This window comes from Pseudonaja textilis, unplaced genomic scaffold (genome assembly GCF_049901715.1).
Source record: "Pseudonaja textilis isolate UNSWEBS1 unplaced genomic scaffold, rPseTex1.2 PTEXSCF23, whole genome shotgun sequence".
NCBI classification, from domain to species: Eukaryota; Metazoa; Chordata; class Lepidosauria; order Squamata; family Elapidae; genus Pseudonaja; species Pseudonaja textilis.
The window spans coordinates 496,170-522,351 of NW_028262868.1; the positions used below are offsets into that span (position 1 = coordinate 496,170).

The following is a 26,182-nucleotide window of genomic DNA, read 5'->3' on the forward strand; positions in this document are numbered from 1 at the left end:
CCCCCTCTCCCCTTTCTCTGCCTTCTTCCCCCCTCTAAGATAACCAATTTAGGATGTCCATCCTGGAACGGCTGGAGCTGTTGGAGAAGCGCATGGCCGAGATGGCCGCCTCGACCTCGACCTCCCGCGGACCCCCGGCCCAAGCCCAAGGGGAGAAGACCCCTGGCCAGGTGAGACAGAGAGGGGTTTGGGGTGGTTTGGGGTTGGAGCCATGCCCGTCCGGCCCGGCCAGCGTTCTCCTTCGCCGCTTGGGCGTTGTTGCAAACTGCAAAAGGCAATTTTTTATTTTTTATTTTATTTTTATTTTAACAACCGAACAACATAGACGTACCCCATAAAAACCATCGAAACATCATCCTTCTTCCTAAATTTACAAATTTGGAAAAGAAATGTACAGTCTGAAAAGTGCTGGAAATGTCATGAGATCCTTGGCTCGTACTCCCATATGTGGTGGACTTGCGAGGAACGCTAGAAAATATCGGATTAAAATCCACATACGGTTGGAAAAAATGATAAAAACACATATAGACTTGAAACCAGAGCTTTTTTTTTTAATTGGGAATCTTACCTGATTAGATAGATAGATAGATAGATAGATAGATAGATAGATAGATAGATAGATATAGATAGATATATAGATAGATATAGATATAGATATAGATATATAGATATAGATATATAGATAGATATAGATATAGAGATAGAGATATATATAGATATAGATATATAGATACATATAGATATAGATATATATAGATAGATATAAATAGATATATAGATATAGATATATAGATAGATTAGATATAGATATAGATACAGATATATAGATTAGATATAGATAGATAGATAGATATAGATATATGAGATATATATAGATAGATATAATATATAGATTATTAATATAGATATCTCTATATAGATATATATAGATATAGATATAGATATATAGATAGATATAGATATATATAGATAGATATATAGATATAGATAGATATAGATATAGATAAATAGATATATATAGATATATAGATAGATATAGATATAGATATAGATAGATAGATAGATAGATATGATATAGATATATAGATATATAGATATAATATATATATATATAGATAGATAGATATAGATATAGACAGATAGATAGATATAGATATATAGATATAGATATAGATATAGATAGATAGATATAGATATAGATAGATAGATATAGATAGATAGATAGATAGATAGATAGATATAATAAAAATTTGAAGTATTGGATTGTAAATATAATTAACGGCAGCTAGGATTGTATTGGCTAAAAGCGGGAAAACTTCCCATTGGAGGAAGAAATTGTCAATAAAATATTGGATTGTGCTGAAAGGAGTAAATTGACATTTGAAATTAGAGAAGAAGAAGATAAATGATTTTTATGAAGTTTGGGATCTTTTTTTATCAATGGTTAGATAATAAAACACAATAATTGAACATTCAGATTTAGCATAAAAAAAATTTTTTTTTTAATCAACGGTTAGATAATAAAACACAATAATCGAACATTCAGATTTAGCATTAAAAAAAAAAATTCTTTTTTTTTTTCCTTTTGGATATGATCTTTATAAAACCTTATCGAGATCGATTCGGTGCGACCTATAGCGTTGTTTGCAAAAGAAAGCGAAGCCGGCTACGGTTATCCCGTTAAAATACGAACGAACAAAATTATATAGATCGATGCCTTTTTTTTGTTTTTAAGCGAGCGATATCGGGTTCTGCAATTATTGATCGATAAGATGAGCTATTATGGAATAGAATTATATTAGCGACTAGGAAATGGATGCACGCACACACACGCACACAAAAAAGCGGTAAACCAACGATGCACTGGTTGTAAATTTATGAAGAAGGTGTATTTTTTGCAAGGGGGGGTTGGAAGCACCTGGATCGGGCCGTGGAGGGGTCAGGGTCTCTCCTTTGCCCCCCACCCTTCAAAGGGGGGGTCCACGGAGTCCTTCCCCCTCCGTGTGGTTCTCCTCCCACCGCGTGGGGTTGCCCCCTGCCCACGTCGCCCCTCCAAAAGGCAGTTTCTTGGCCCCCCTCCGAGCTCCTTTCCGGAGGCGGGAGGTCCCACCGGGGACCCTCGTGGATGGGCAACTGGGCCTTGGGCGTCTATGGTGGGCTGGCGGTGGGACGACACGACAGAGCGAGGCGTCGCAGGAGGCTGAGCCCGGGAAGAGGAGAGGGATCCTTGGCACTTGTTGGGAGCGTTGGATCGTGGGGAGGATCCTTTTTAATTTTATTTTTTTGGCTCCCTGTCCTGTCCTGCAGAGCTGCAGGTGCAAATAGGACAAATTTCACCTCTCCTCCCCCTCCTTTCAATGCCCCCCCCTTGCAGGACCCTCCTTTCAATGCCCCCCTTGCAAGACCCTCCTTTCAATGCCCCCCTTGCAAGACCCTCCTTTCAATGCACCCCCCTTGCAAGACCCTCCTTTCAATGCACACCCCCTTGCAAGACCCTCCTTTCAATGCACCCCCCTTGCAAGACCCTCCTTTCAATGCCCCCCCTTGCAAGACCCTCCTTTCAATGCACCCCCTTGCAAGACCCTCCTTTCAATGCACCCCCCTTGCAAGACCCTCCTTTCAATGCCCCCCCTTGCAAGACCCTCCTTTCAATGCCTCCCCCTTGCAAGACCCTCCTTTCAATACACCCCCCCTTGCAAGACCCTCCTTTCAATGCCCCCCCCTTGCAAGACCCTCCTTTCAATGCCCCCCCTTGCAAGACCCTCCTTTCAATGCACCCCCCTTGCAAGACCCTCCTTTCAATGCACCCCCCCTTGCAAGACCCTCCTTTCAATGCCCCCCTTGCAAGACCCTCCTTTCAATGCACCCCCTTGCAAGACCCTCCTTTCAATGCCCCCCTTGCAAGACCCTCCTTTCAATGCCCCCCCTTGCAGGACCCTCCTTTCAATGCACCCCCCTTGCAAGACCCTCCTTTCAATGCACCCCCCTTGCAAGACCCTCCTTTCAATGCACCCCCCTTGCAAGACCCTCCTTTCAATGCCCCCCCCTTGCAAGACCCTCCTTTCAATGCACCTCCCCCTTGCAAGACCCTCCTTTCAATGCCCCCCCTTGCAAGACCCTCCTTTCAATGCCCACCCCCTTGCAAGACCCTCCTTTCAATGCCCCCTTGCAAGACCCTCCTTTCAATGCACCCCCCCTTTGCAAGACCCTCCTTTCAATGCACCCCCCTTGCAAGACCCTCCTTTCAATGCACCCCCCTTGCAAGACCCTCCTTTCAATGCACCCCCTTGCAGGACCCTCCTTTCAATGCACCCCCTTGCAAGACCCTCCTTTCAATGCCACCCCCTTGCAGGACCCTCCTTTCAATGCACCCCCCTTACCCAAGACCCTCCTTTCAATGCACCCCCTTGCAAGACCCTCCTTTCAATGCCCCCCCTTGCAAGACCCTCCTTTCAATGCCCCCCTTGCAAGACCCTCCTTTCAATGCCCCCCTTGCAAGACCCTCCTTTCAATGCCCCCCCTTGCAGACCACTCCTTTCAATGCAACCCCCTTGCAAGACCCTCCTTTCAATGCACCCCCTTGCAAGACCCTCCTTTCAATGCACCCCCCCTTGCAAGGGACCCTCCTTTCAATGCCCCCCCTTGCAAGACCCTCCTTTCAATGCACCCCCCTTGCAAGACCCTCCTTTCAATGCACCCCCTTGCAAGACCCTCCTTTCAATGCACCCCCCTTGCAAGACCCTCCTTTCAATGCACCCCCTTGCAAGACCCTCCTTTCAATGCACCCCCCTTGCAAGACCCTCCTTTCAATGCCCCCCTTGCAAGACCCTCCTTTCAATGCCCCCCTTGCAAGACCCTCCTTTCAATGCCCCCCCTTGCAAGACCCTCCTTTCAATGCACCCCCCTTGCAAGACCCTCCTTTCAATGCCCCCCTTGCAAGACCCTCCTTTCAATGCACCCCCTTGCAGAGACCCTCCTTTCAATGCCCCCTTGCAAGACCCTCCTTTCAATGCCCCCCTTGCAAGACCCTCCTTTCAATGCACCCCCCTTGCAAGACCCTCCTTTCAATGCACCCCCCGTTTGCAGACCCTCCTTTCAATGCACCCCCTTGCAAGGACCCTCCTTTCAATGCCCCCCCCTTGCCAAGACCCTCCTTTCAATGCCCCCCCTTGCAAGACCCTCCTTTCAATGCACCCCCCCTTGCAAGACCCTCCTTTCAAATGCCCCCCTTGCAAGACCCTCCTTTCAATGCAGCCCCCTTACAAGACCCTCCCTTTCAATGCACCCCCTTGCAAGACCCTCCTTTCAATGCCCCCCTTGCAAGACCCTCCTTTCAATGCACCCCCCTTGCAAGACCCTCCTTTCAATGCCCCCCCTTGCAAGACCCTCCTTTCAATGCCCCCCCTTGCCAAGACCTCTCCTTTCAATGCACCCCCGTTGCAAGACCCTCCTTTCAATGCACCCCCACTTGCAAGACCCTCCTTTCAATGCACCCCCTTGCAAGACCCTCCTTTCAATGCACCCCCCCTTGCAAGACCCTCCTTTCAATGCCCCCCTTGCAAGACCCTCCTTTCAATGCACCCCCTTGCAAGACCCTCCTTTCAATGCCCCCCCTTGCAAGACCCTCCTTTCAATGCACCCCCCTTGCAAGACCCTCCTTTCAATGCCCCCCTTGCAAGACCCTCCTTTCAATGCACCCCCCTTGCAAGACCCTCCTTTCAATGCCCCCCCTTGCAGACCCTCCTTTCAATGCACCCCCTTGCAAGACCCTCCTTTCAATGCACCCCCTTGCAAGACCCTCCTTTCAATGCCCCCCTTGCAAGACCCTCCTTTCAATGCCACCCCCCTTGCAAGACCCTCCTTTCAATGCCCCCCCTTGCAAGACCCTCCTTTCAATCCCCCCCTTGCAAGACCCTCCTTTCAATGCCCCCCCTTCCCAGGACCCTCCTTTCAATGCACCCCCCCTTGCAAGACCCTCCTTTCAATGCCCCCCACTTGCAAGACTCTCCTTTTTAATGCCCCCCACTTGCAAGACCACTCCTTTCAATGCACCCCCCTTGCAAGACCCTCCTTTCAATACACCCCCTTGCAAGACCCTCCTTTCAATGCACCCCCCCTTGCAAGACCCTCCTTTCAATGCACCCCCCTTTGCAAGACCCTCCTTTCAATGCCCCCCACTTGCAAGACCCTCCTTTCAATGCACCCCCCCCTTGCCAAGACCCTCCTTTCAATGCCCCCCCTTGCCAAGACCCTCCTTTCAATGCCCCCCACTTGCAAGACCCTCCTTTCAATGCACCCCCTTGCAAGACCCTCCTTTCAATGCCCCCCTTGCAAGACCCTCCTTTGAATGCACCCCCCCTTGCAAGACCCTCCTTTCAATGCACCCCCCTTGCAAGACCCTCCTTCCAATGCCACCCCCTTGCAAGACCCTCCTTCCAATGCCCCCCCTTGCAAGACCCTGGGAGCAGCTGGGACGGAGGTGCAAGCCGCCGCCGTATATATTAGCGCGCGCACTCACACATCCCACCCCCACCCCCAAAAAATCCTGCCACCCATCCTGGATCTCGGGTTTCGCCCAGATTGGCACCGCTGCGGTAACAGCCACCCCCAGCTATTCTGGAGCTAGACAGAGAAGGCCCGGCGATCTCTGGGTGAATTTAGGGAGGCTGGAAGGCGGCTGGGACCCCCTCTCCTTCTCTGTCTCCCCCCCCGTCCCCGTCCGTTGAATGACCCCGAATTCTTTCCGTTGACATCAGCAGCTTGAGACGCCGGGGCGAGGGGGCATCAGCTGGCTCCGCGGCACACACACACGCGCACGCGCGCATGTCTAGCCCGGGAGAGGAGAGGACGGGCACGACGGACCCCCATCGTCGTCGTGCCCAGGCGGGAAGGGTCCCGGGAGAGTCGAGACCCCACCCTCCCGCACCGCCCGCGCAAGGGGAGGGGACAGGGGGGACGGGCAGAGCAGTGGGGCCGCCCGTCTGGGCTGGGAGTTACAGAGGGGAGGGGCACCTTGGGTGGGTGAGGGGGTGAGCCTGGGGTGGCAGACCACGCCTCGCTTTGCCCCGCGACTGCAGGGTAACGCCAGCCCAACGCTGGGTCCACCTGACCATCAGGAGCACGGCGGGTGGGGGGGAATGTGGTTGCCCAGCGTGGGGCAGCGAGGCACGGCCGAGGCGTCTCGGGGGTCCGTGGGGTCCGTCGGGAGAGCGAGGCACGGCTGAGGGTGGCCGTGGGGTGCGTCGGGAGCGAGGCACGGCCGAGGCGTCTCGGGGGTCCGTGGGGTCCGTTGGACAGCGAGGCACGGCCAAGGATGTGGGGTCCGTCGGACAGCGAGGCATGGCTGAGGGGCGTCTCGGGGATCCGTGGGGTCCGTCGGGCATGAGCTGCGGCTGAGGCGTCTCGGGGATCCGTGGGGTCCGTCAGGAAGCGAGGCCCAGCCAGGGGCGTCTCGGGGATCCGTGGGGTCCGTCAGGAGGCAGGCCCAGCCAAGGGGCGTCTCGGGGTCTGTGGGGTCCGTCAGGAAGCGAGGCCCAGCCAAGGGCGTCTCGGGGTCCATGGGGTCCGTCAGGAAGCGAGGCCCAGCCAGGGGCGTCTCGAGGATCCGTGGGGTCCGTCAGGAAGCGAGGCCCAGCCAAGGGGGCGTCTCGAGGTCCATGGGGTCCGTCAGGAAGCGAGGGCCAGCCAAGGGCGTCTCAGAGATCCGTGGGGTCCGTCAGGAAGCGAGGCCCAGCCAAGGCGTCTCGGGGGTCTGTGGGGTCCGTCGGTCAGCGAGGCACGTCGAGGGGCGTATCGGGGTCCGTGGGGTCCGTCAGGAAGCGAGGCCCAGCAAGGGGGCGTCTCGAGGATCCGTGGGGTCCGTCGGGAAGCGAGCCACGGCCGAGGGCATCTCGGGGTCCATGGGGTCTGTCGGATCAGCGAGGCACGGCCAAGGGGCGTCTCGGGGGGTCCTTGGTGTCCGTCCCGGGTGGTTGGTCATTTTGGGGGTCAGGAAGGAGGGTGGCGAAGAGCGTCGAAGGGGGCTTCCGAGCTGCCAGTGACCCTCCCCCCTCTCTGCCCCTCCCCGCCCCCCCAAATATCTAGCCGACCTCCGACTCCTTTGAGGGCGCATCGTGGCCGTCTGCGAGAAAATGATGCTCTCCCAATCCTGGCTTCGCTCGGAGACCCTGGTGCACCACGTCAGCTTCCGGGGAATGACCCTCCTCCACCTGGCGGCCCAGAGCTGCTACACCCGCCTCATCGAGACCCTCATCAAGTGGCGGTGAGTGGGGTTGGACTAGATGACCTACAGGGTCCCTTCCAACTCATAATCTGATTTGAAGGAACAAAAGGACCAGGGGAGACAGGAGAGCAGACTTCTAATATTTGAGGGCGGGAGGTTGGACTAGATGACCTACACAGGTCCCTTCCAACTCATAATCTCATTTTAAGGAACAAAAGGACCAGGGAGGCAGGAGAGCGGCCTTCCAATATTTGAGGCAGAAGGGGTTGGACTAGATGACCTACAAGGTCCCTTCCAACTCATAATCTGATTTTAAGGAAGAAAAGGACCAGGGAGACAGGAGAGCAGCCTTCCAATATTTGAGGGCAGAAGGGGTTGGACTAGATGACCTACAAGGTCCCTTCCAACTGATCATCTGACTTTAAGTAACAAAGGACCAGGGAGACAGGAGAGCCGACTTCCAATATTTCAGGGCAGAAGGGGGTTGGTCTAGATGACCTACAAGGTCCCTTCCAACTCATCGTCTGATTTTAAGGAACAAAGGACCAGGGGAGACAGGAGAGCAGCCTCCCAATATTTGAGAGCAGAGGGGTTGGTCTAGATGACCTACAAGGTCCCTTCCAACTCATCATCTGATTTTAAGGAGCAAAAGGACCAGGGGAGACAGGAGAGCAGCCTTCCAATATTTCAGGGCAGAAGGGGTTGGACTAGATGACCTACAAGGTCCCTTCCAACTGATCATCTGACTTTAAGTAACAAAAGGACCAGGGGAGACAGGAGAGCCGACTTCCAATATTTCAGGGCAGAAGGGGTTGGTCTAGATGACCTACAAGGTCCCTTCCAACTCATAATCTGATTTTAAGGAAGAAAGGACCAGGGAGACAGGAGAGCAGCCTTCCAATATTTGAGGGCAGGGGGTTGGACTAGATGACCTACAAGGTCCCTTCCAACTCATCATCTGATTTTAACCTGATTTTAAAATGGAGTTTGCCCCCCTCTCCCGTTTTAAACTCCTCGTCCCAACTTACAACCGTGGTGTCGGATGGGCTCCTTTTTTTTTTTCAAAAACCTCAATACGGCCGTGAGTCTTCAGTTTCGGAGCCGTGCGCTGGATTCGCCGCGGAGGAGGGACCCCTGCGGAGTCATCTAGACTGACCCCCCCCACCTCCTTGGCCAGTCGGTTTGGCTCTGCCCGCCCGGCCTGCGGCGGCTCCTCGGGTCTTTTTCGGGCCGTTTTGTGGGGCTCCCCCTGGATCTGGACCTTCCCTCCCGGCAATGGTGGAGCAGAACCCCTCCGGAACCTTCCGGGTCTGCGTAGAGCAGACACCCCCCCACCCCAGATCCCAGCCTTTTCCCGCCTAACAAAATAAGTCTACGTCAAGGCTCTTCCGCCTGGCAAGTTGAAGACAGCGGACTTCCAACTGTCCCAGAATCCCTGAGCTGACCTGACAGGAGGAGGAGGAATTCTGGGAGTCGAGTCCACAAGCTGCCACGTTTGAAGGCCCCTGGGATCGATCTATCTATCTATCTATCTATCTATCTATCTATCTATCTATCTATCTATCTATTTATCTAATCTCTCATCTATCTATCTATCTATCTATCTATCTATCTATCTATCTATCTATTTATCTAATCTCTCATCTATCTATCTATCTATCTATCTATCTATCTATCTATCTATCTATCTATTTATCTAATCTCTAATCTATCTATCTATCTATCTATCTATCTATCTATCTATCTATCTATCTATCTATTTTATCTAATCTCTCATCTATCTATCATCTATCTATCTATCTATCTATCTATCTATCTATCTATCTATCTATCTATTTATCTAATCTATCATCTATCTATCTATCTATCTATCTATCTATTTATCTAATCTATCATCTATCTATCTATCTATCTATCTATCTATCTATCTATCTATTTATCTAATCTCTCATCTATCATCATCTATCTATCTATCTATCTATCTATCTATCTATTTATCTAATCTCTCATCTATCTATCTATCTATCTATCTATCTATCTATCTATCTATCTATCTATCTATTTATCTAATCTCTCATCTATCTATCTATCTATCTATCTATCTATCTATCTATCTATCTATTTATCTAATCTATCATCTATCTATCTATCTATCTATCTATCTATCTATCTATCTATCTATCTATTTATCTAATCTATCATCTATCTATCTATCTATCTATCTATCTATCTATTTATCTAATCTATCATCTATCTATCTATCTATCTAATCTATCTATCTATCTATCTATCTATCTATCTATCTATCTATCTATCTATTTATCTAATCTATCATCTATCTATCTATCTATCTATCTATCTATCTATCTATCTATCTATTTATCTAATCTCTCATCTATCTATCTATCTATCTATCTATCTATCTATCTATTTATCTAATCTATCATCTATCTATCTATCTATCTAATCTATCTATCTATCTATCTATCTCTCTATCTATTTATCTAATCTATCTATCTATCTATCTATCTATCTATCTATCTATCTATCTATCTATCTATCTATCTATCTATTTATCTAATCTCTCATCTATCTATCTATCTATCTATCTATCTATCTATCTATCTATCTATCTATCTATCTATCTATCTATCTATTTATCTAATCTCTCATCTATCTATCTATCTATCTATCTATCTATCTATCTATCTATCTATCTATCTATCTATCTATTTATCTAATCTATCATCTATCTCAGGGCTCTTCCAACTTGTGCAAGTTTAGACTGGTGGACTTCAACTCCCAGAATTCCTGAGCTGACCTGACAGGAGCAGGAGGAATTCTGGGAGTTGAGTCCACCAATCTTCTAGCTGTCAAGCTGGAAGTCCCCTGGAACAGATAGATAAAGAGAGGTAGAATAGATAGATATATTAGATAGATAGATAGATAGATAGATAGATAGATAGATAGAAAGAAAGAAAGAAAGAAAGAAAGAAAGAAAGAAAGAAAGAAAGAAAGAAAGAAAGAAAGAAAGAAAGAAAGATCAATGAAGGGTCTTCCAACTTGGCAAGTTTAAGACTGGTGGACTTCCAACTGTCCCAGAATCCCTGAGCTGACCTGACAGGAGGAGGAGGAATTCTGGGAGTTGGACTCCACTGGTCTTTAAAGCTGTTGAGTTGGAAGTCCCCTGATCTATCTTTACCTATCAATCTCTCTATCTAATCTATCCACCTCTATGTATCTATCTACTATCTATCTATCTATCTCCCATCTATCAATTCTCTCTCTCCACCTCTCCATCCTCCTATCTATCCATCTCTATCTATCCATCCATCCATCTCCATCTATCAGTCTCTCTCTCTAATTTATCCACCTCTACCTACCTATCTTCTATCATTTATCATTCTATAGTTATCTATCTCTATCCTTTTATCATCTCTCTATCTCTCTATCTATCATCTATCTATCTATCTATCTACTTTTCTATCATTATCTATCTATCATCTATCGATCATCTATCTCTATCAATCATTTACAGTATCTATCTATCTATCTATCTATCATCTATTATCTATCATGCTATAGTTATCTATTTCTACCCTTTTATCATCTCTCTATCTCTCTATCTATCATCTATCTATCTATCTATCTATCTCTCTATCATCTATCATTTATCTATCATGCTATAGTTATCTATCTCTATCCTTTTATCATCTCTCTATCTCTCTATCTATCATCTCTCTCTCTCTCTCACTCACTCTCTCTATCTATCTATCTACTTTTCTATCATTATCTATCTATCATCTATCGATCATCTATCTCTATCAATCATTTACAGTATCTATCTATCTGTCTATCTATATCATTCTATAGTTATCTATCTATCTTTTTATCATCTATCTATCTATCTATCTATCTATCTATCTCTCTATCATCTATCATTTATCTATCATGCTATAGTTATCTATCTCTATCCTTTTATCATCTCTCTATCTCTCTATCTATCATCTATCTATCTATCTATCTATCTATCTATCTATCTATCTATCTATCTATCTACTTTTCTATCATTATCTATCTATCATCTATCGATCAACTATCTCTATCAATCATTTACAGTATCTATCTATCTATCTATCTATCATCTATTATCTATCATTCTATAGTTATCTATCTTTTTATCATCTCTCTATCTCTCTATCATCTATCTATCTATCTATCTATCTATCTATCTATCTATCTCTCTATCATCTATCATTTATCTATCATGCTATAGTTATCTATCTCTATCCTTTTATCATCTCTCTATCTCTCTATCTATCATCTATCTATCTATCTATCTATCTATCTATCTACTTTTCTATCATTATCTATCTATCATCTATCGATCAACTATCTCTATCAATCATTTACAGTATCTATCTATCTATCTATCTATCTATCTATCTATCTATCTATCTATCATCTATTATCTATCATTCTATAGTTATCTATATCTTTTTATCACCTCTCTATCTCTCTATCATCTCTCTATCTATCTATCATCTATTATCTATCATTCTATAGTTATCTATCTTTTTATCATCTCTCTATCTCTCTATCATCTATCTATCTATCTATCTATCTATCTATCATCTATTATCTATCATTCTATAGTTATCTATCTATCCTTTTATCATGTCTCTATCTCTCTATCTATCATCTATCTATCTCTCTCTCTCTCTCTCTCTCTATCTATCTATCTATCTATCATCTATTATCTATCATTCTAGTTATCTATCTCTATCCTTTTATCATCTCTCTCTCTCTATCTATCTATCTATCTATCTATGTATCTATCTATCTACTTTTCTATCGTTGTCTATCGATCATCTATCAAGCTCTATCAATCCTTTACAGTATCTATCTAATCTACCTTATCATCTCTCTCCAAGGTCTTCCAACTCGACAGCTTTAAAGACCGCCGGACTTCCAACTCTCCCAGAATCCCATGAGTTGACCTGACAGGAGGAGGAGGAGGAGGAATTCTGGGAGTTGAAGTCCACCGGTCTTTAAAGCTGTCAAGTTGGAAGACCCCCCCACCCTCCACCCCGCTGGGATACGTGCTGGGATAAACCACTTGCCACTGAGAAATCGGGGGTGGGGGGGTCCTGGGCCGCAAAGACCGAATCCCCCCCCACCCCACCCCGTTTCCCCCCTCCCGCCCGCACCCCGCCATTTGCTGAATCCGCGTTTCTTCCGCCCCCCCAGGAGTCTCAACGCCCAGAATCTGGACTTGGAACAAGAAGTGGACCCGCTCAACGTCGATCACTTTTCCTGCACCCCCTTGGTGAGCGACTCTCGGGTGGCGGAGGGGGCGGGAGAAGCGGGTCGGGGGCGGTCCATCCGGATCCCGCGACGCCTCTCCTTTTTTTTAAAAAAAATTTTTTTTTATTGATTTTTAACAACAAACAAAACCACATACAACATACAACGTACAACATAAAAACATCCTCCTCCTTCGTAGATTTACACACAGTGTGTAAGTTAGTTTACCATTTTTTTTTGTGCGTCCGTTTCCTAGTCGCCAATATAGTTTATATTACACAACAACTCACATTATCAATCAACAATTGTATAACCTGGTATCATTACCAAGAAATCATTTAACTATAATTTTATTAATTCACACTTTTAACGAGATAACGATAATGGACTTAATTTATTTTACAGCCAATCGTAATTTTATAGTTATCTCGTTAAAAGTGTGAATTAATAAAATGATAGTTAAATGACTTCGTAAAAAGTCATTTAACTATAATTTTGTTAATTCAAACTTTGAACGAGATAACGATAATGGACTTAATTTATTTTACAACCAATCGTAAAATCATACCAAATCTATCTTAGTAAGGTTTCCTAAAAATCATATCAAAGGAAATTATATCCTAAGTCTAAATATTCGATTATTGTGTTTTATTATCTAACCGTTGATAAAAAAAGATTCCCAAACTTCATAAAATTCATGAAATATTGGATTGTGCTGAAAGGAGTAAATTGACATTTGAGATGAGAGAACAGAATGATAAACAATTTTACGAAGTTTTTTTATGAAGTCATTTAACTATAATTTTATTAATTCACACTTTAACGAGGATAACGATAATGGACTTAATTTATTTTACAACCAATCGTAAAATCATACCAAATCTATCTTAGTAAGGTTTCCTAAAAATCATATCAAAGGAAATTATATCCTAAGTCTAAATATTCGATTATTGTGTTTTATTATCTAACCGTTGATAAAAAAAGATCCCAAACTTCATCAAATTCATAAAATATTGGATTGTGCTGAAAGGAGTAAATTGACATTTGAGATGAGAGAACAGGAAGATAAACAATTTTATGAAGTTTTTTTATGAAGTCATTTAACTATAATTTTATTAATTCACACTTTTAACGAGATAACGATAATGGACTTAATTTATTTTACAACCAATCGTAAAATCAGACGAAATCTATCTTAGTAAGGTTTTACAAAAATCATATCAAAGGAAATTATATCCTAAGTCTAAATATTCTATTATTGTGTTTTATTATCTAACCATTGATAAAAAAAAGATCCCAAACTTCATAAAAATTGTTTATCTTCTTCTTCTCTGATTTCAAATGTCAATTTACTCCTTTCAGCACAATCCAATATTTTCTTAATCATTTCTTCCTCCGATGGGAAGTTTTCTCACTCTTCCCGTTTTTAGCCAATACAATCCTAGCCGCCGTTCATTATATTTACAATCCAATACTTCAAATTTTTATTATATATATATATATATCTATCTATATATATCTATATCTATATCTGTATATCTATATTTATATCTATATATCTATATCTAATCTATATCTATATATCTATATATATCAATATCTATATATCTATATCTATATCTAATCTATATCTATATATCTCTATATATCTATATCTATATCTATATATCTAATCTATATCTATATCTATATCTATATATATATCTATATATATATATATATATCTAATCTATATCTATATATCTATATCTATATCTATATATCTAATCTATATCTATATATCTATATATATCTATATATCTATATATCTAATCTATATCTATATATCTATATCTATATCTATATATCTATATCTAATCTATATCTATATCTCTATATCTATATATCTCTATATCTATATCTATATATCTATATCTAATCTATATCTCTATATCTCTATATCTATATATCTATATCTATATATCTATATCTAATCTATATCTATATATCTATATATATCAATATCTATATATCTATATCTATATCTAATCTATATCTATATATCTCTATATATCTATATCTATATCTATCTAATCTATATATATATATCTCTATCTCTATATCTTATATATCTATATAATCTATATCTATATATCGCTATCTATCTGTCTATATCTAATCTCTCTATATATATCTATATCTTATCTATCTATATCTAATCTATATATATCTCTATATCTTATATATCTATATTTAATCTATATCTCTATATCTCTATATCTCTATATCTCTATATCTATATCTATATATCTATATCTAATCTATATCTATATATCTATATATATCTATATCTATATCTAATCTATATCTATATATCTATATATCTATATCTATATATCTATATCTATCTATCTATCTATCTATCTATCTATCTATCTATCTATCTATCTATATCTATCTATATAAATAAAATCAGATAAGATTCCCAATTAAAAAAAAAAAGCTCTGGTTTCAAGTCTATATGTGTCTTTATCATTTTTTCCAACCGTATGCGGATTTTAGTCCGATATTTTCTAGCGTTCCTCGCAAGTCCACCCCGTATGGGAATACGAGCCAGGGATCCGATGACATTTCCAACATTTTTCGGATTTCTTCTTGAACATTCTTGCAATTCTTGTCGCGGGGGGGTGGAAAATGCCACCCGGAGAAACGGGGAGGACAAAAAAAATGGCGGTCTCCAAATTTCTCAAATGACCACGTCAACAGCGTGTAAAGAAAACGTTGGATAAGATGTGCCACGCCTCTCCTTCTTATTCTCTCCCCGCCCACTTCCCCTCCTCCCCAGATGTGGGCTTGCGCCCTCGGCCACTTAGAGTCCGCCCAGGTGCTCTACCGCTGGAACAGGGGAGCTCTGGCCATCCCGGACTCCTTAGGCCGCCTGCCGCTGGCCGTAGCGCGTTCCCGGGGCCACGTCCAGCTGGCTACCTGCCTGGAGGACCTGCAGCGCCAGGAGGAGCCCGAGCCGGCGGAAGCATCCGGCAAGGCCGGGGCGGTCGGCCTCCCGCACCCGACGGACGGCCTACGCGTCCCTTCCCCGCTCTCGGCCAGCCCAGACACAGGTAGGCGGATTATCTTTCCCGCCCGGCGGCGGCGGAGAAGCGGACCGTCCCAAGCGTTTAGGCCGAGAGCGCACCATACTCTCTCTTTCTCCCCCGCAGGGCTCAGCACCGCCAGCGGCGTCTCCTCCCCGTCGGAGCGCTCGGAAGGCTCCGTCTCCGTCACCTCGGCTTATTCCAGCGGCTCGGCTCCGCGGGAATGCGCCGGCTTACAGTCCCGAGGCCGAGGGCGCCATGGACGTCGGCCCGGGCTTGCCTCCCGCCGGCTTGGAAGGCTGGTATTTGCAGGAAGCCGCCAGCTCGCCGGGCCTCCCGCCGGCTTCCTTCTTCCTGAGCTACGGGGAAGGGACCCCGGGAGGTCCCGAAGCTGAGCTGGAGCCCGCGTTACTGGCTTACGGGGAGAACGTCGAGAACGAGGAACGGCTGCCGGAGACGGGGGTCCTGCAGGTGCGGCGTGGCGGGGGTTGGCCGGGGGTGGGTGGGGGTGGCAACACCGCGGCCTCTACCCAGAATCCCCCCTCCTCGGCCTCCTGTAGTGGCCGTGTGAGAAAACCCAGGCAGTGCACCATGGGTTTCCCTCCCCTCTGTTCCCCTCCTTCCCCGCCGCCGGCAGTGGTGTTACTCAGCCGGTTCACAGCGGTTCGGGAGACCCGGTTGGCAAGGATTTGGCAGGGCTGACCTGAGCCCAGAGGAAGTTCTGGCGGGCCGTGGCGCCCGACCTGGTGGCCCGGTCGCCCAGGCGCTTGCTAGCCCTACTCAGTCACCCCTGTAGGGGTTTCCTTTTTTGTCCCGCTCCCCTCTCCCGACCGTCGGCTGTTCTGAGATCGGCTGCGGGAGGATCCACCCCCGGGCTGTTTTATTGCTTTGTCCAGGAGGAAGGAAGGAAGGAAGGAGAGGAGGAAGGGAGGGAGGAAGGAAAAGAGGAGGGAGGAAGGAAGGAGGAGGAAGAAAGGGAGGAAGGGAGGAGAGGAGAGGAGAGGAGGGAGGAAGGAAGAGGAGGGAGGAAGGAAGGAGGAGGGAGGGAGGGAGGGAGGGAGGAAGGAAGGAAGGAAGGAAGGAAGGAAGGAAGGAAGGAAGGAGAGGAGGAAGGGAGGGAGGAAGGAAAAGAGGAGGGAGGAAGGAAGGAGGAGGAAGAAAGGGAGGAAGGGAGGAGAGGAGAGGAGAGGAGGGAGGAAGGGAGGAGGAGGAAGGAAGGAGGGAGGGAGGAGGAGGGAGGGAGGAAGGAAGGAAGGAAGGAAGGAAGGAAGGAAGGAAGGAAGGAAGGAGAGGGAGGAAGGAAGGAAGGAGGAAGAAGAGGAGGAAGGAAGGAAGGAGAGGAGGAGGAGGAAGGGAGGAGAGGAGAGGAGGGAGGAAGGAGAGGAGGGAGGGAGGGAGGGAGGAAGGAAGGAGGAGGGAGGGAGGAAGGAAGGAAGGAAGGAAGGAAGGAAGAAGAGAGGAGGAAGGAAGGAAGGAGGAGGAGGAGGAGGAAGGGAGGAAGGAAGGACAATAGGAAGGAAGGAAGGAAGGAAGGAGAGGAGGGAGGAAGGAAGGAAGGAGGAAGAAGAGGAAGGAAGGAAGGAGAGGAGGAGGAGGAAGGGAGGAAGGAAGGACAATAGGAAGGAAGGAAGGAAGGAAGGAGAGGATCAGCTTTTCTGATGATCAGCTGTGCCAGGATCCCCCTCCCAGGCTTACTGCTTCACCCAAGAGGAAGGAAGGAAGAGGAGGAAGGAAGCAAGGAAGGAGAGGAGGAGGAGGAAGGGTGGAAGGAAGGAATGAAGGAAGGAAGGAGAGGAGAGGGAGGAAGGGAGGAAGGAAGAAAAGAGAGGAGGAGGAGGAGGAAGGAAGGAGAGGAGGAAGGAAGGAGAGGAAGAGGAGGAAGGGAGGAAGGAAGGAGAGGAGGAGGGAGGAAGGAAGGAAGGAGAGGAGGAAGGAAGGAGAGGAAGAGGAGGAAGGGAGGAAGGGAGGAGAGGAGGAGGGAGGAAGGAAGGAAGGAGAGGAGGAAGGAAGGAAGGAGGAAGGAGAGGAGGAGGAAGGGAGAAAGGAAGGAAGGAGAGGAGGAAGGAAGGAAGGAGGAAGAGGAGGAGGAGGAGGAAGGAAGGAAGGAAGGAAGGAAGGAGAGGATCAGCTGTGCCAGGATCCCCCTCCCAGGCTTACTGCTTCACCCAAGAGGAAGGAAGGAAGGAAGGAAGGAAGGAAGGAAGGAAGGAGAGGAGGAAGGAAGGAGAGGAGGAAGGAAGGAGGAAGGAGAGGAGGAGGAAGGGAGAAAGGAAGGAAGGAGAGGAGGAAGGAAGGAGGAAGAGGAGGAGGAGGAGGAAGGAAGGAAGGAAGGAAAGGAGGGAGACAGGAGAAGAGGGAGTTAGAAAGGAGGAGGAAGGAAGGAAGGAAGGAAGGAAGGAAGGAAGGAAGGAAGGAGAGGAGGAGGAAGAAGGAAGGAAGGAAGAGGAGGAGGAGGAGGAGGAAGGAAGGAGAGGAGGAGGGAAGAAAGAAGGAAGGAAGGAAGGGAGGGAGGAGAGGAGGAGGAAGGAAGGAAGGAAGGAAGGAGAGGGAGAGGAGGAAGAAAGGAGGAGGAAGGAGAGGATGATCAGCTGCTCCTCCGATCAGCTCTGCCGGCATCCCCTCCCTTACTTCCCGCTGCGCCCAGGCAGGGCTTCCTCGACGCTCCGCAGGGCGAACCCTCCCTCCCTTTTTCTCCCCTTCCCGGCCTGCGGGGAAGCCTCCTCCCCATCCTCCCTTTTCCTTTCCGTCCCGAACCCCAGGAAAGGAAGCCCCCGGAGGCTTCCCTGAGAGGACCCCCGAAAAACGCGCCCTTAATCCAGGTGTCTCCTTCCTCCCCTCCCCCCACTTCCGCAGGTGGACGTCCTCACGCTGGCCAAGCAGATCATCGAGGCCACGCCCGAACGCATCAAACAAGATCAGCTGTCCCGCGCCGAGGACGCCCCTCTCCGCGAACGCTCCCCCAACCTCGGCCTCAACGAGACCATGTCCTGGCTAGCCAGCTACCTGGAGAACGTGGATCAGCTGCCCGGCCTCCCTCAGCGACGGTATCAGCCGACGGGGACCCCGGAGATTTTTTCGGGAGGGCAGAGGGGGAGTGAAGGTTTTTCACGCCCACGTACACCCCCGCACCGCCACCCTTTTCTTCTCCCTTCTAGAAGCCTGGCCCCGTCGCCCCCGGGCCGGCCCTGCCTCAGCCCCTTGGCGGACCTGCCCTTGGAGCGCCTCCCTCCGCCGCCCACGGCCGCCAGCTGGGCCGAGTTCCTCAACGCCTCGGGCAACGGCAAGATGGAGAGCGACTTTGCCCTGCTCACGCTCTCCGACCACGAGCAGCGGGAGCTCTACGAGGCCGCCCGGGTCATCCAGACGGCCTTCCGCAAGTACAAGGTGACGCCCGTTGCTTTGGCGGAGATGCCAGGAGGCGGGGGGCATGTAGGACCGCCTGGGTTTGGGAGGACGGGGAGGGGAAAACCCCCTCCCCACGGTCTCCGTCTCTGTCGGTTTTCGTCCCCCCCCCCTCCCACAGGGCCGTCGGTTGAAGGAACAACAAGAGCTGGCGGCGGCGGTCATCCAGCGGTGCTACCGGAAGTACAAGCAGGTACAAGCGCCGACGGGGATTTACGGTTGCGCAACCTTCCCAAACACACTTCCAAGTAGCCCCCACCACCACGTCCCGTCCCTTCCCGCCCAAAACTAACCACCTGTCTCTCCCTGTCTTGCAAGCTGACCTGGATCGCCCTGAAGGTAACGCCGGGAAGTGGGCAGGGGGGAGGAAGAGATTTAAATCCCTTAACTGCCGGTTCGGTGGGCGTGGCCTAATTTTGTGGGGTGGTGGCGGCTTGGGGGGGTCCCGTGATTGGCCGGGCCCGGCTTGTATGTCAATATGGATATTTGTTTTTTTATTGAAAAAACAAAAAAAAAGAGCAATTTTGACCCCAAAATCAGGCCCAGGCGGGCCGATAAGAGTCGCTCGCAGAATCACAGATTCCCTCAGAGATCTATCTTTCTGCTATCTGCTACCTGAGTCTTGTCACATAAAATTAGCTTGCAGGCAAACTCGCAAAATTAACTCACAACATACCATGTATGTAAATATTGAATTTTTATTAAAAAAAAGAGAGCAACCTTTCCCCAAAATCTGGCAAAGCGAGCAGGCCGATTGAGTTGCTCACAGAATCATTCAGTGATCAATCTTTCTGCCATCTGCAACCTGAGCCTGTCCCATAAAATTAGCTTGCAGGCAAACTTGCAAAATTAACTCACAACATACCATGAATGTAAATATTGATTTTTTATTAAAAAAAAGAGAGCAACCTTTTCCCAAAATCAGGCAAAGCGAGCAGGCCGATTGAGTTGCTCACAGAATCATTCAGTGATCTATCTTTCTGCCATCTGCAACCTGAGTCTGTCCCATAAAATTAGCTTGCAAGCAAACTTGCAAAATTAACTCACAACATACCATGAATGTAAATATTGAATTTTTATTAAAAAAAGAGAGCAACTTTTACCCCAAATCTGGCAAAGCATGCAGGTAAATAGAGTCGCTCACAGAATCACAGATTCCTCAGAGATCGATCTTTCTGCCATCTGCTCCCTGAGTCTTGTCCCATAAAATTAGCTTGCAAGCAAACACACCATGAATGTAAATACTGAATTTTTATTTTTTTAAAAGCACCTTTACCCCAAATCTGGCAAAGCAGACAGGCAGATAAAGTCGCCGCAGAATCACAGATTCCCTCAGAGATCGATCTTTCTGCCATCTGCTCCTGAAGTCTTGTCCCATAAAATTAGCTTGCAGGCAAACTCCCAAAATTAATTCACAACATACCATGTATGTAAATATTGAATTTTTATTTTAAAAAGAGAGCAACCTTTTCCCAAAATCGGGCAAAGCAGGCAGGCAGATGGAGTCGCTCGCAGAATCACAGATTCCCTCAGAGATCGATCTTTCTGCCATCTGCTACCTGAGCCTGTCACATAAAAGTAGCTTGCAGGCAAACTAACACCATGAATGTAAATATTGAATGTTTATTTTTTTTTAAAAAGCAACTTTTACCCCAAATCTGCCAAAGCAGGCAGGCCGATTGAGTCGCCGCAGAATCACAGATTCCCTCAGAGATCGATCTTTCTGCCATCTGCTCCTGAGTCTTGTCCCATAAAATTAGCTTGCAGGCAAATTCACACCATGAATGTAAATATTGAATGTTTATTTTTTTTTAAAAGCAACTTTTACCCCCAAATCTGCCAAAGCAGGCAGGCAGATTGAGTCGCTCGCAGAATCACAGATTCCCTCAGAGATCGATCTTTCTGCCATCTGCTCCTTGAGTCTTGTCACATAAAATTAGCTTGCAGGCAAACTCACACCATGAATGTAAATATTGAATGTTTATTTTTTTAAAAAGCAACTTTTACCCCAAATCTGGCACAGCAGGCAGGTAAATAGAGTCGCTCACAGAATCACAGATACCCTCAGAGATCGATCTTTCTGCCATCTGCTCCCTGAGTCTTGTCCCATAAAATTAGCTTGCAGGCAAACTCACACCATGAATGTAAATATTGAATGTTTATTTTTTTTAAAAAAGCAACTTTTACCCCCAAATCTGGCAAAGCAGGGAGGCCGATTGAGTCGCTCGGAGAATCACAGATTCCCTCAGAGATCTGTCTTTCTGCCATCTGCTACCCGAGTCTGCCCTGGAAAAATAGAAAGCTAGGAAAGATCCGGCTCTGCTTTTCGGTTAGCTTGAAAGCGAGAAATACAACTTTGCTTTCTAGCTCGTCTAAATCTCCTGACGCGGCAGAACAGCTGATACTCGGGGTAGGGAAGAAAATAGCAACTTATAAAGTAAATTTACTACGTAAGGAGCGAGGAGGTGAGGGGGAAGAGGCCAACCCGTGGCGCGATGTGCCCCTTCTCCCAAACCGAGCCGAATCCTAACTACCGGTTCTATAGAACCAGCATCCGACCCCTGGAAATTGGGGTTCTCGCTCCGAGACTCGGGGGACGGGGTGCTGCGGGTACGAGAAGTGGGGGAGGCGGACAAGCTGGTGTAAGAGGAGGAGTTTGTGGGTGGGGGGAGGAGGAGAGAGGAAGTAGGGGGTCTTTCTTCTCACCTTCCTGAGAAAGGCCATGCCCGGTACTCAACCTTTCCTCTCCTCCTCTCTCTCTTTCCTTCCCTCCCTCCCCGGCGCCAGTACGCGCTCTACAAGAAGATGACGCAGGCGGCCATCTTGATCCAGAGCAAGTTCCGCAGCTACTACGAGCAGAAGAAGTTCCGGCAGAGCCGCCGGGCCGCCGTGTTGATCCAGCAATACTACCGGAGCTACAAGGAGTACGAGAGGCTGAAGCAAGGCCACCGGGCATCGGCCGCCATGCAGCAGAAGATCAAGTGGGTCGTCGGGGAAGAGCGGGGACTGCGCGGGGAGGGGAGGCCGGTTGGAAGGGGAGGGGAATCGCACTTGCGTTGCACGTGGGGAGGGGGGGAGATAGGAGCAGACACAGTCCAGAGACCCATGTCTCTTCCTCAAGAGCCCCTCTAGGCAAATCCCGCAGCCTCTCTCTGGTCCTCCGGCAGGACAATTCCAGCCCTGGGACGTCACCCACCCGGGAAGCCCAAGAGCCCTTCTAGGCAAAGCCCGCAGCCTCTCTCTGGTCCTCCAGCTGGACACCCACCCAGAAGCCCCCGAAGCCCAAGACCCCTCTAGGCAAAGCCCGCTGCCTCTCTCTGGTCCTCCAGCTGGACACCCACCCAGAAAGCCCCCGAAGCCCAAGAGCCCTCTAGGCAAAGCCCGCGGCCTCTCTCTGGTCCTCCAGCTGGACACCCACCCAGGAAGCCCCCTAAGCCCAAGAGCCCCTCTAGGCAAAGCCCGCGGCCTCTCTCTGGTCCTCCAGCTGGACACCCACCCAGCAAGCCCCCGAAGCCCAAGAGCCCCTCTAGGCAAAGCCCACAGCCTCTCTCTGGTCCTCCGGCTGGACACCCACCCAGGAAACCCCCAAAGCCCAAGAGCCCCTCTAGGCAAAGCCCGCAGCCTCTCTGGTCCTCTGGCAGGACAATTCTAGCCCTGTGACGTCACCCACCGAAGAAGCCGAAGAGCCCCTCTAGGCAAAGCCCGCAGCCTCTCTCTGATCCTCCGGCAAGACACCCACCCAGGAAGCCCCCGAAGCCAAGAGCCCCTCTAGGCAAAGCCCGCTGCCTCTCTCTGGTCCTCCAGCTGGACACCCACCCAGGAAGCCCCAAGCCCAAGAGCCCCTCTAGGCAAAGCCCGCGGCCTCTCTCTGGTCCTCCGGCTGGACACCCACCCAGGAAACCCCAAAGCCCAAGAGCCCTCTAGGCAAAGCCCGCAGCCTCTCTCTGGTCCTCTGGCAGGACACCTAGCCCTGTGACGTCACCCACCGAAGAAGCCGAAGAGCCCCTCTAGGCAAAGCCCGCAGCCTCTCTCTGATCCTCCGGCAAGACACCCACCCAGGAAGCCCCCGGCCCAAGAGCCCCTCTAGGCAAAGCCCACAGCCTCTCTCTGGTCCTCCGGCAGGACAATTTCCAGCCCTGTGACGTCAGCCACCCAGGAAGCCCAAGAGCCCCTCTAGGCAAAGCCCGCAGCCTCTCTTTGGTCCTCCGGCTGGACACCCACCCAGGAAGCCCCCAAAGCCCAAGAGCCCCTCTAGGCAAAGCCCACAGCCTCTCTCTGGTCCTCCGGCAGGACAATTCCAGCCCTGTGACGTCAGCTACCCAGGAAGCCCAAGAGCCCTCTAGGCAAAGCCCGCAGCCTCTCTCTGGTCCTCCGGCAGGGCAATTCCAGCCCTGTGATGTCACCCACCCAGGAAGCCCCCGAAGCCCAAGAGCCCCTCTAGGCAAAGCCTGCAGCCTCTCTCTGGTTCTCCAGCTGGACACCCACCCAGGAAGCCCCCGAAGCCCAAGAGCCCCTCTAGGCAAAGCCTCTCTCTGGTCCTCCGGCTGGACACCCACCCAGGAAGTCCCCCCCGAAGCCCAAGAGCCCCTCTAGGCAAACCCCACAGCCTCTCTCTGGTCCTCCAGCTGGACACCCACCCAGGAAGCCCCCCCAAAGCCCAAGAGCCCCTCTAGGCAAAGCCCACAGCCTCTCTCTGGTCCTCCAGCAGGCAATTCCAGCCCTGTGATGTCACCCACCCAGGAAGCCCAAGAGCCCCTCTAGGCAAAGCCCTCAGCCTCTCTCTGGTCCTCCAGCAGGATAATTCTAGCCCTGTGATGTCACCCACCCAGAAAGCCCAAGAGCCCCTCTAGGCAAAGCCCTCAGCCTCTCTCTGGTCCTCCAGCAGGATAATTCTAGCCCTGTGATGTCACCCACCCAGAAAGCCCAAGAGCCCCTCTAGGCAAAGCCCACAGCCTCTCTCTGGTCCTCCAGCAGGACAATTCTAGCCCTGTGATGTCACCCACCCAGGAAGCCCAAGAGCCCCTCTAGGCAAAGCCCGCAGCCTCTCTCTGGTCCTCCAGCAGGATAATTCTAGCCCTGTGATGTCACCCACCCAGGAAGCCCAAGAGCCCCTCTAGGCAAAGCCCTCAGCCTCTCTGGTCCTCCAGCAGGATAATTCTAGCCCTGTGATGTCACCCACCCAGGAAGCCCAAGAGCCCCTCTAGGCAAAGCCCTCAGCCTCTCTCTGGTCCTCCAGCAGGATAATTCTAGCCCTGTGATGTCACCCACCCAGGAAGCCCAAGAGCCCCTCTAGGCAAAGCCCGCAGCCTCTCTCTGGTCCTCCGGCTGGACACCCACCCAGGAAGCCCCCGAAGCCCAAGAGCCCCTCTAGGCAAAGCCCACAGCCTCTCTCTGGTCCTCCAGCAGGATAATTCTAGCCCTGTGATGTCACCCACCCAGAAAGCCCAAGAGCCCCTCTAGGCAAAGCCCACAGCCTCTCTCTGGTCCTCCAGCAGGACAATTCTAGCCCTGTGATGTCACCCACCCAGGAAGCCCAAGAGCCCCTCTAGGCAAAGCCCACAGCCTCTCTCTCTGGTCCTCCAGCAGGATAATTCTAGCCCTGTGATGTCACCCACCCAGGAAGCCCAAGAGCCCCTCTAGGCAAAGCCCTCAGCCTCTCTCTGGTCCTCCAGCAGGATAATTCTAGCCCTGTGATGTCACCCACCCAGGAAGCCCAAGAGCCCCTCTAGGCAAAGCCCTCAGCCTCTCTCTGGTCCTCCAGCAGGATAATTCTAGCCCTGTGATGTCACCCACCCAGGAAGCCCAAGAGCCCCTCTAGGCAAAGCCCGCAGCCTCTCTCTGGTCCTCCGGCTGGACACCCACCCAGGAAGCCCCCGAAGCCCAAGAGCCCCTCTAGGCAAAGCCCACAGCCTCTCTCTGGTCCTCCAGCAGGATAATTCTAGCCCTGTGATGTCACCCACCCAGAAAGCCCAAGAGCCCCTCTAGGCAAAGCCCGCAGCCTCTCTCTGGTCCTCCAGCCGGATAATTCTAGCCCTGTGATGTCACCCACCCAGAAAGCCCAAGAGCCCCTCTAGGCAAAGCCCTCAGCCTCTCTCTGGTCCTCCAGCAGGATAATTCTAGCCCTGTGATGTCACCCACCCAGAAAGCCCAAGAGCCCTCTAGGCAAAGCCCGCAGCCTCTCTCTGGTCCTCCAGCTGGACAATTCCAGCCCCGTGAAGCCCCTCCGTGGTTCCTTTTTTGGGGGGGTGTGAGCTGCTCCTCCCATTCTCCCCCTCTGGGGGGGTCCTGGTCCACTCCGTCTCCTTGACGGGGGTCTCTTGTCTCCTCCTCTCCCCGCAGGGGTACCTTCTGACCAAGAAGCAGGATCAGGCCGCTCGGAAGATCATGCGCTTCTTACGACGGTGTCGGCACAGGTACTGCCGGAAAGGGCAGGTGTTGGGGTGGGGGGAGAGAAGGGGGAGGGCAGGGATTTTTTTGGGGGGGGGGGGGTTCCCCTAAACCCTCCAAGGAGTTTGAGGGATACAACGGAGGTCAAAGGGGTCTTAGTGGACAGCCAGGTAAAGAGGAGCCAGGTGTGTGAAAGCAGCGGCCAAAAAAAACAAGCCAACATAATCCTAAATTATATTCACAAACAGGGATACAATCCAGGTCAAGGGAAGGGGCTCGTCCCACTGTGTAAAGCCTGAGTAAAGGCCACACCTAAGAGTCCTGCGTCCAGTTTGGGTCACCACATTGTAAAAAAAAAGGATGTGGAGACTCTGGGAAAAAAGGTGCAGAGAAGAGCAACGGAGATGATTTCAGGGGACTGGAGGCTCAAACATACGACGGACGGTTGAAGGAACTGGGCCTGGCGGGTCTAGGGAGGAGGAGAAGGACCAGGGGAGGCAGGAGAGCAGCCTTCTAATATTTGAGGGCGGGGGTTGGACTAGATGACCTCTAAGGTCCCTTCCAACTCATAATCTGATTTGAAGGAACAAAAGGACCAGGGGAGGCAGGAGAGCAGCCTTCCAATATTTCAGAGTGGGGGTTGGACTAGATGACCTACAAGGTCCCTTCCAACTCATGGTCTGATTTTCAGGAACAAAAGGACCAGGGGAGACAGGAGAGCGGCCTTTCAGTATTTGAGGGTGGGGTTGGACTAGATGACCTACAGGGTCCCTTCCAACTCATAATCTGATTT

General features: G+C 49.2%; 1 protein-coding gene across 1 annotated transcript in view; it reads left to right on the forward strand.

The window, feature by feature from the left end:
- The window catches only part of CAMTA2 (calmodulin binding transcription activator 2), a 47,605-nt gene that overhangs the window by 20,866 nt on the left and 557 nt on the right, over positions 1-26,182 (forward strand). The window contains 12 exon segments of the mRNA XM_087919017.1: positions 40-170; positions 7,084-7,102; positions 7,105-7,261; positions 12,473-12,551; positions 15,354-15,627; positions 15,727-15,824; positions 15,826-16,071; positions 18,454-18,984; positions 19,124-19,195; positions 19,321-19,341; positions 21,790-21,987; positions 25,342-25,415. Coding sequence (XP_087775143.1) covers positions 40-170; positions 7,084-7,102; positions 7,105-7,261; positions 12,473-12,551; positions 15,354-15,627; positions 15,727-15,824; positions 15,826-16,071; positions 18,454-18,984; positions 19,124-19,195; positions 19,321-19,341; positions 21,790-21,987; positions 25,342-25,415 — 1,900 coding nt within the window.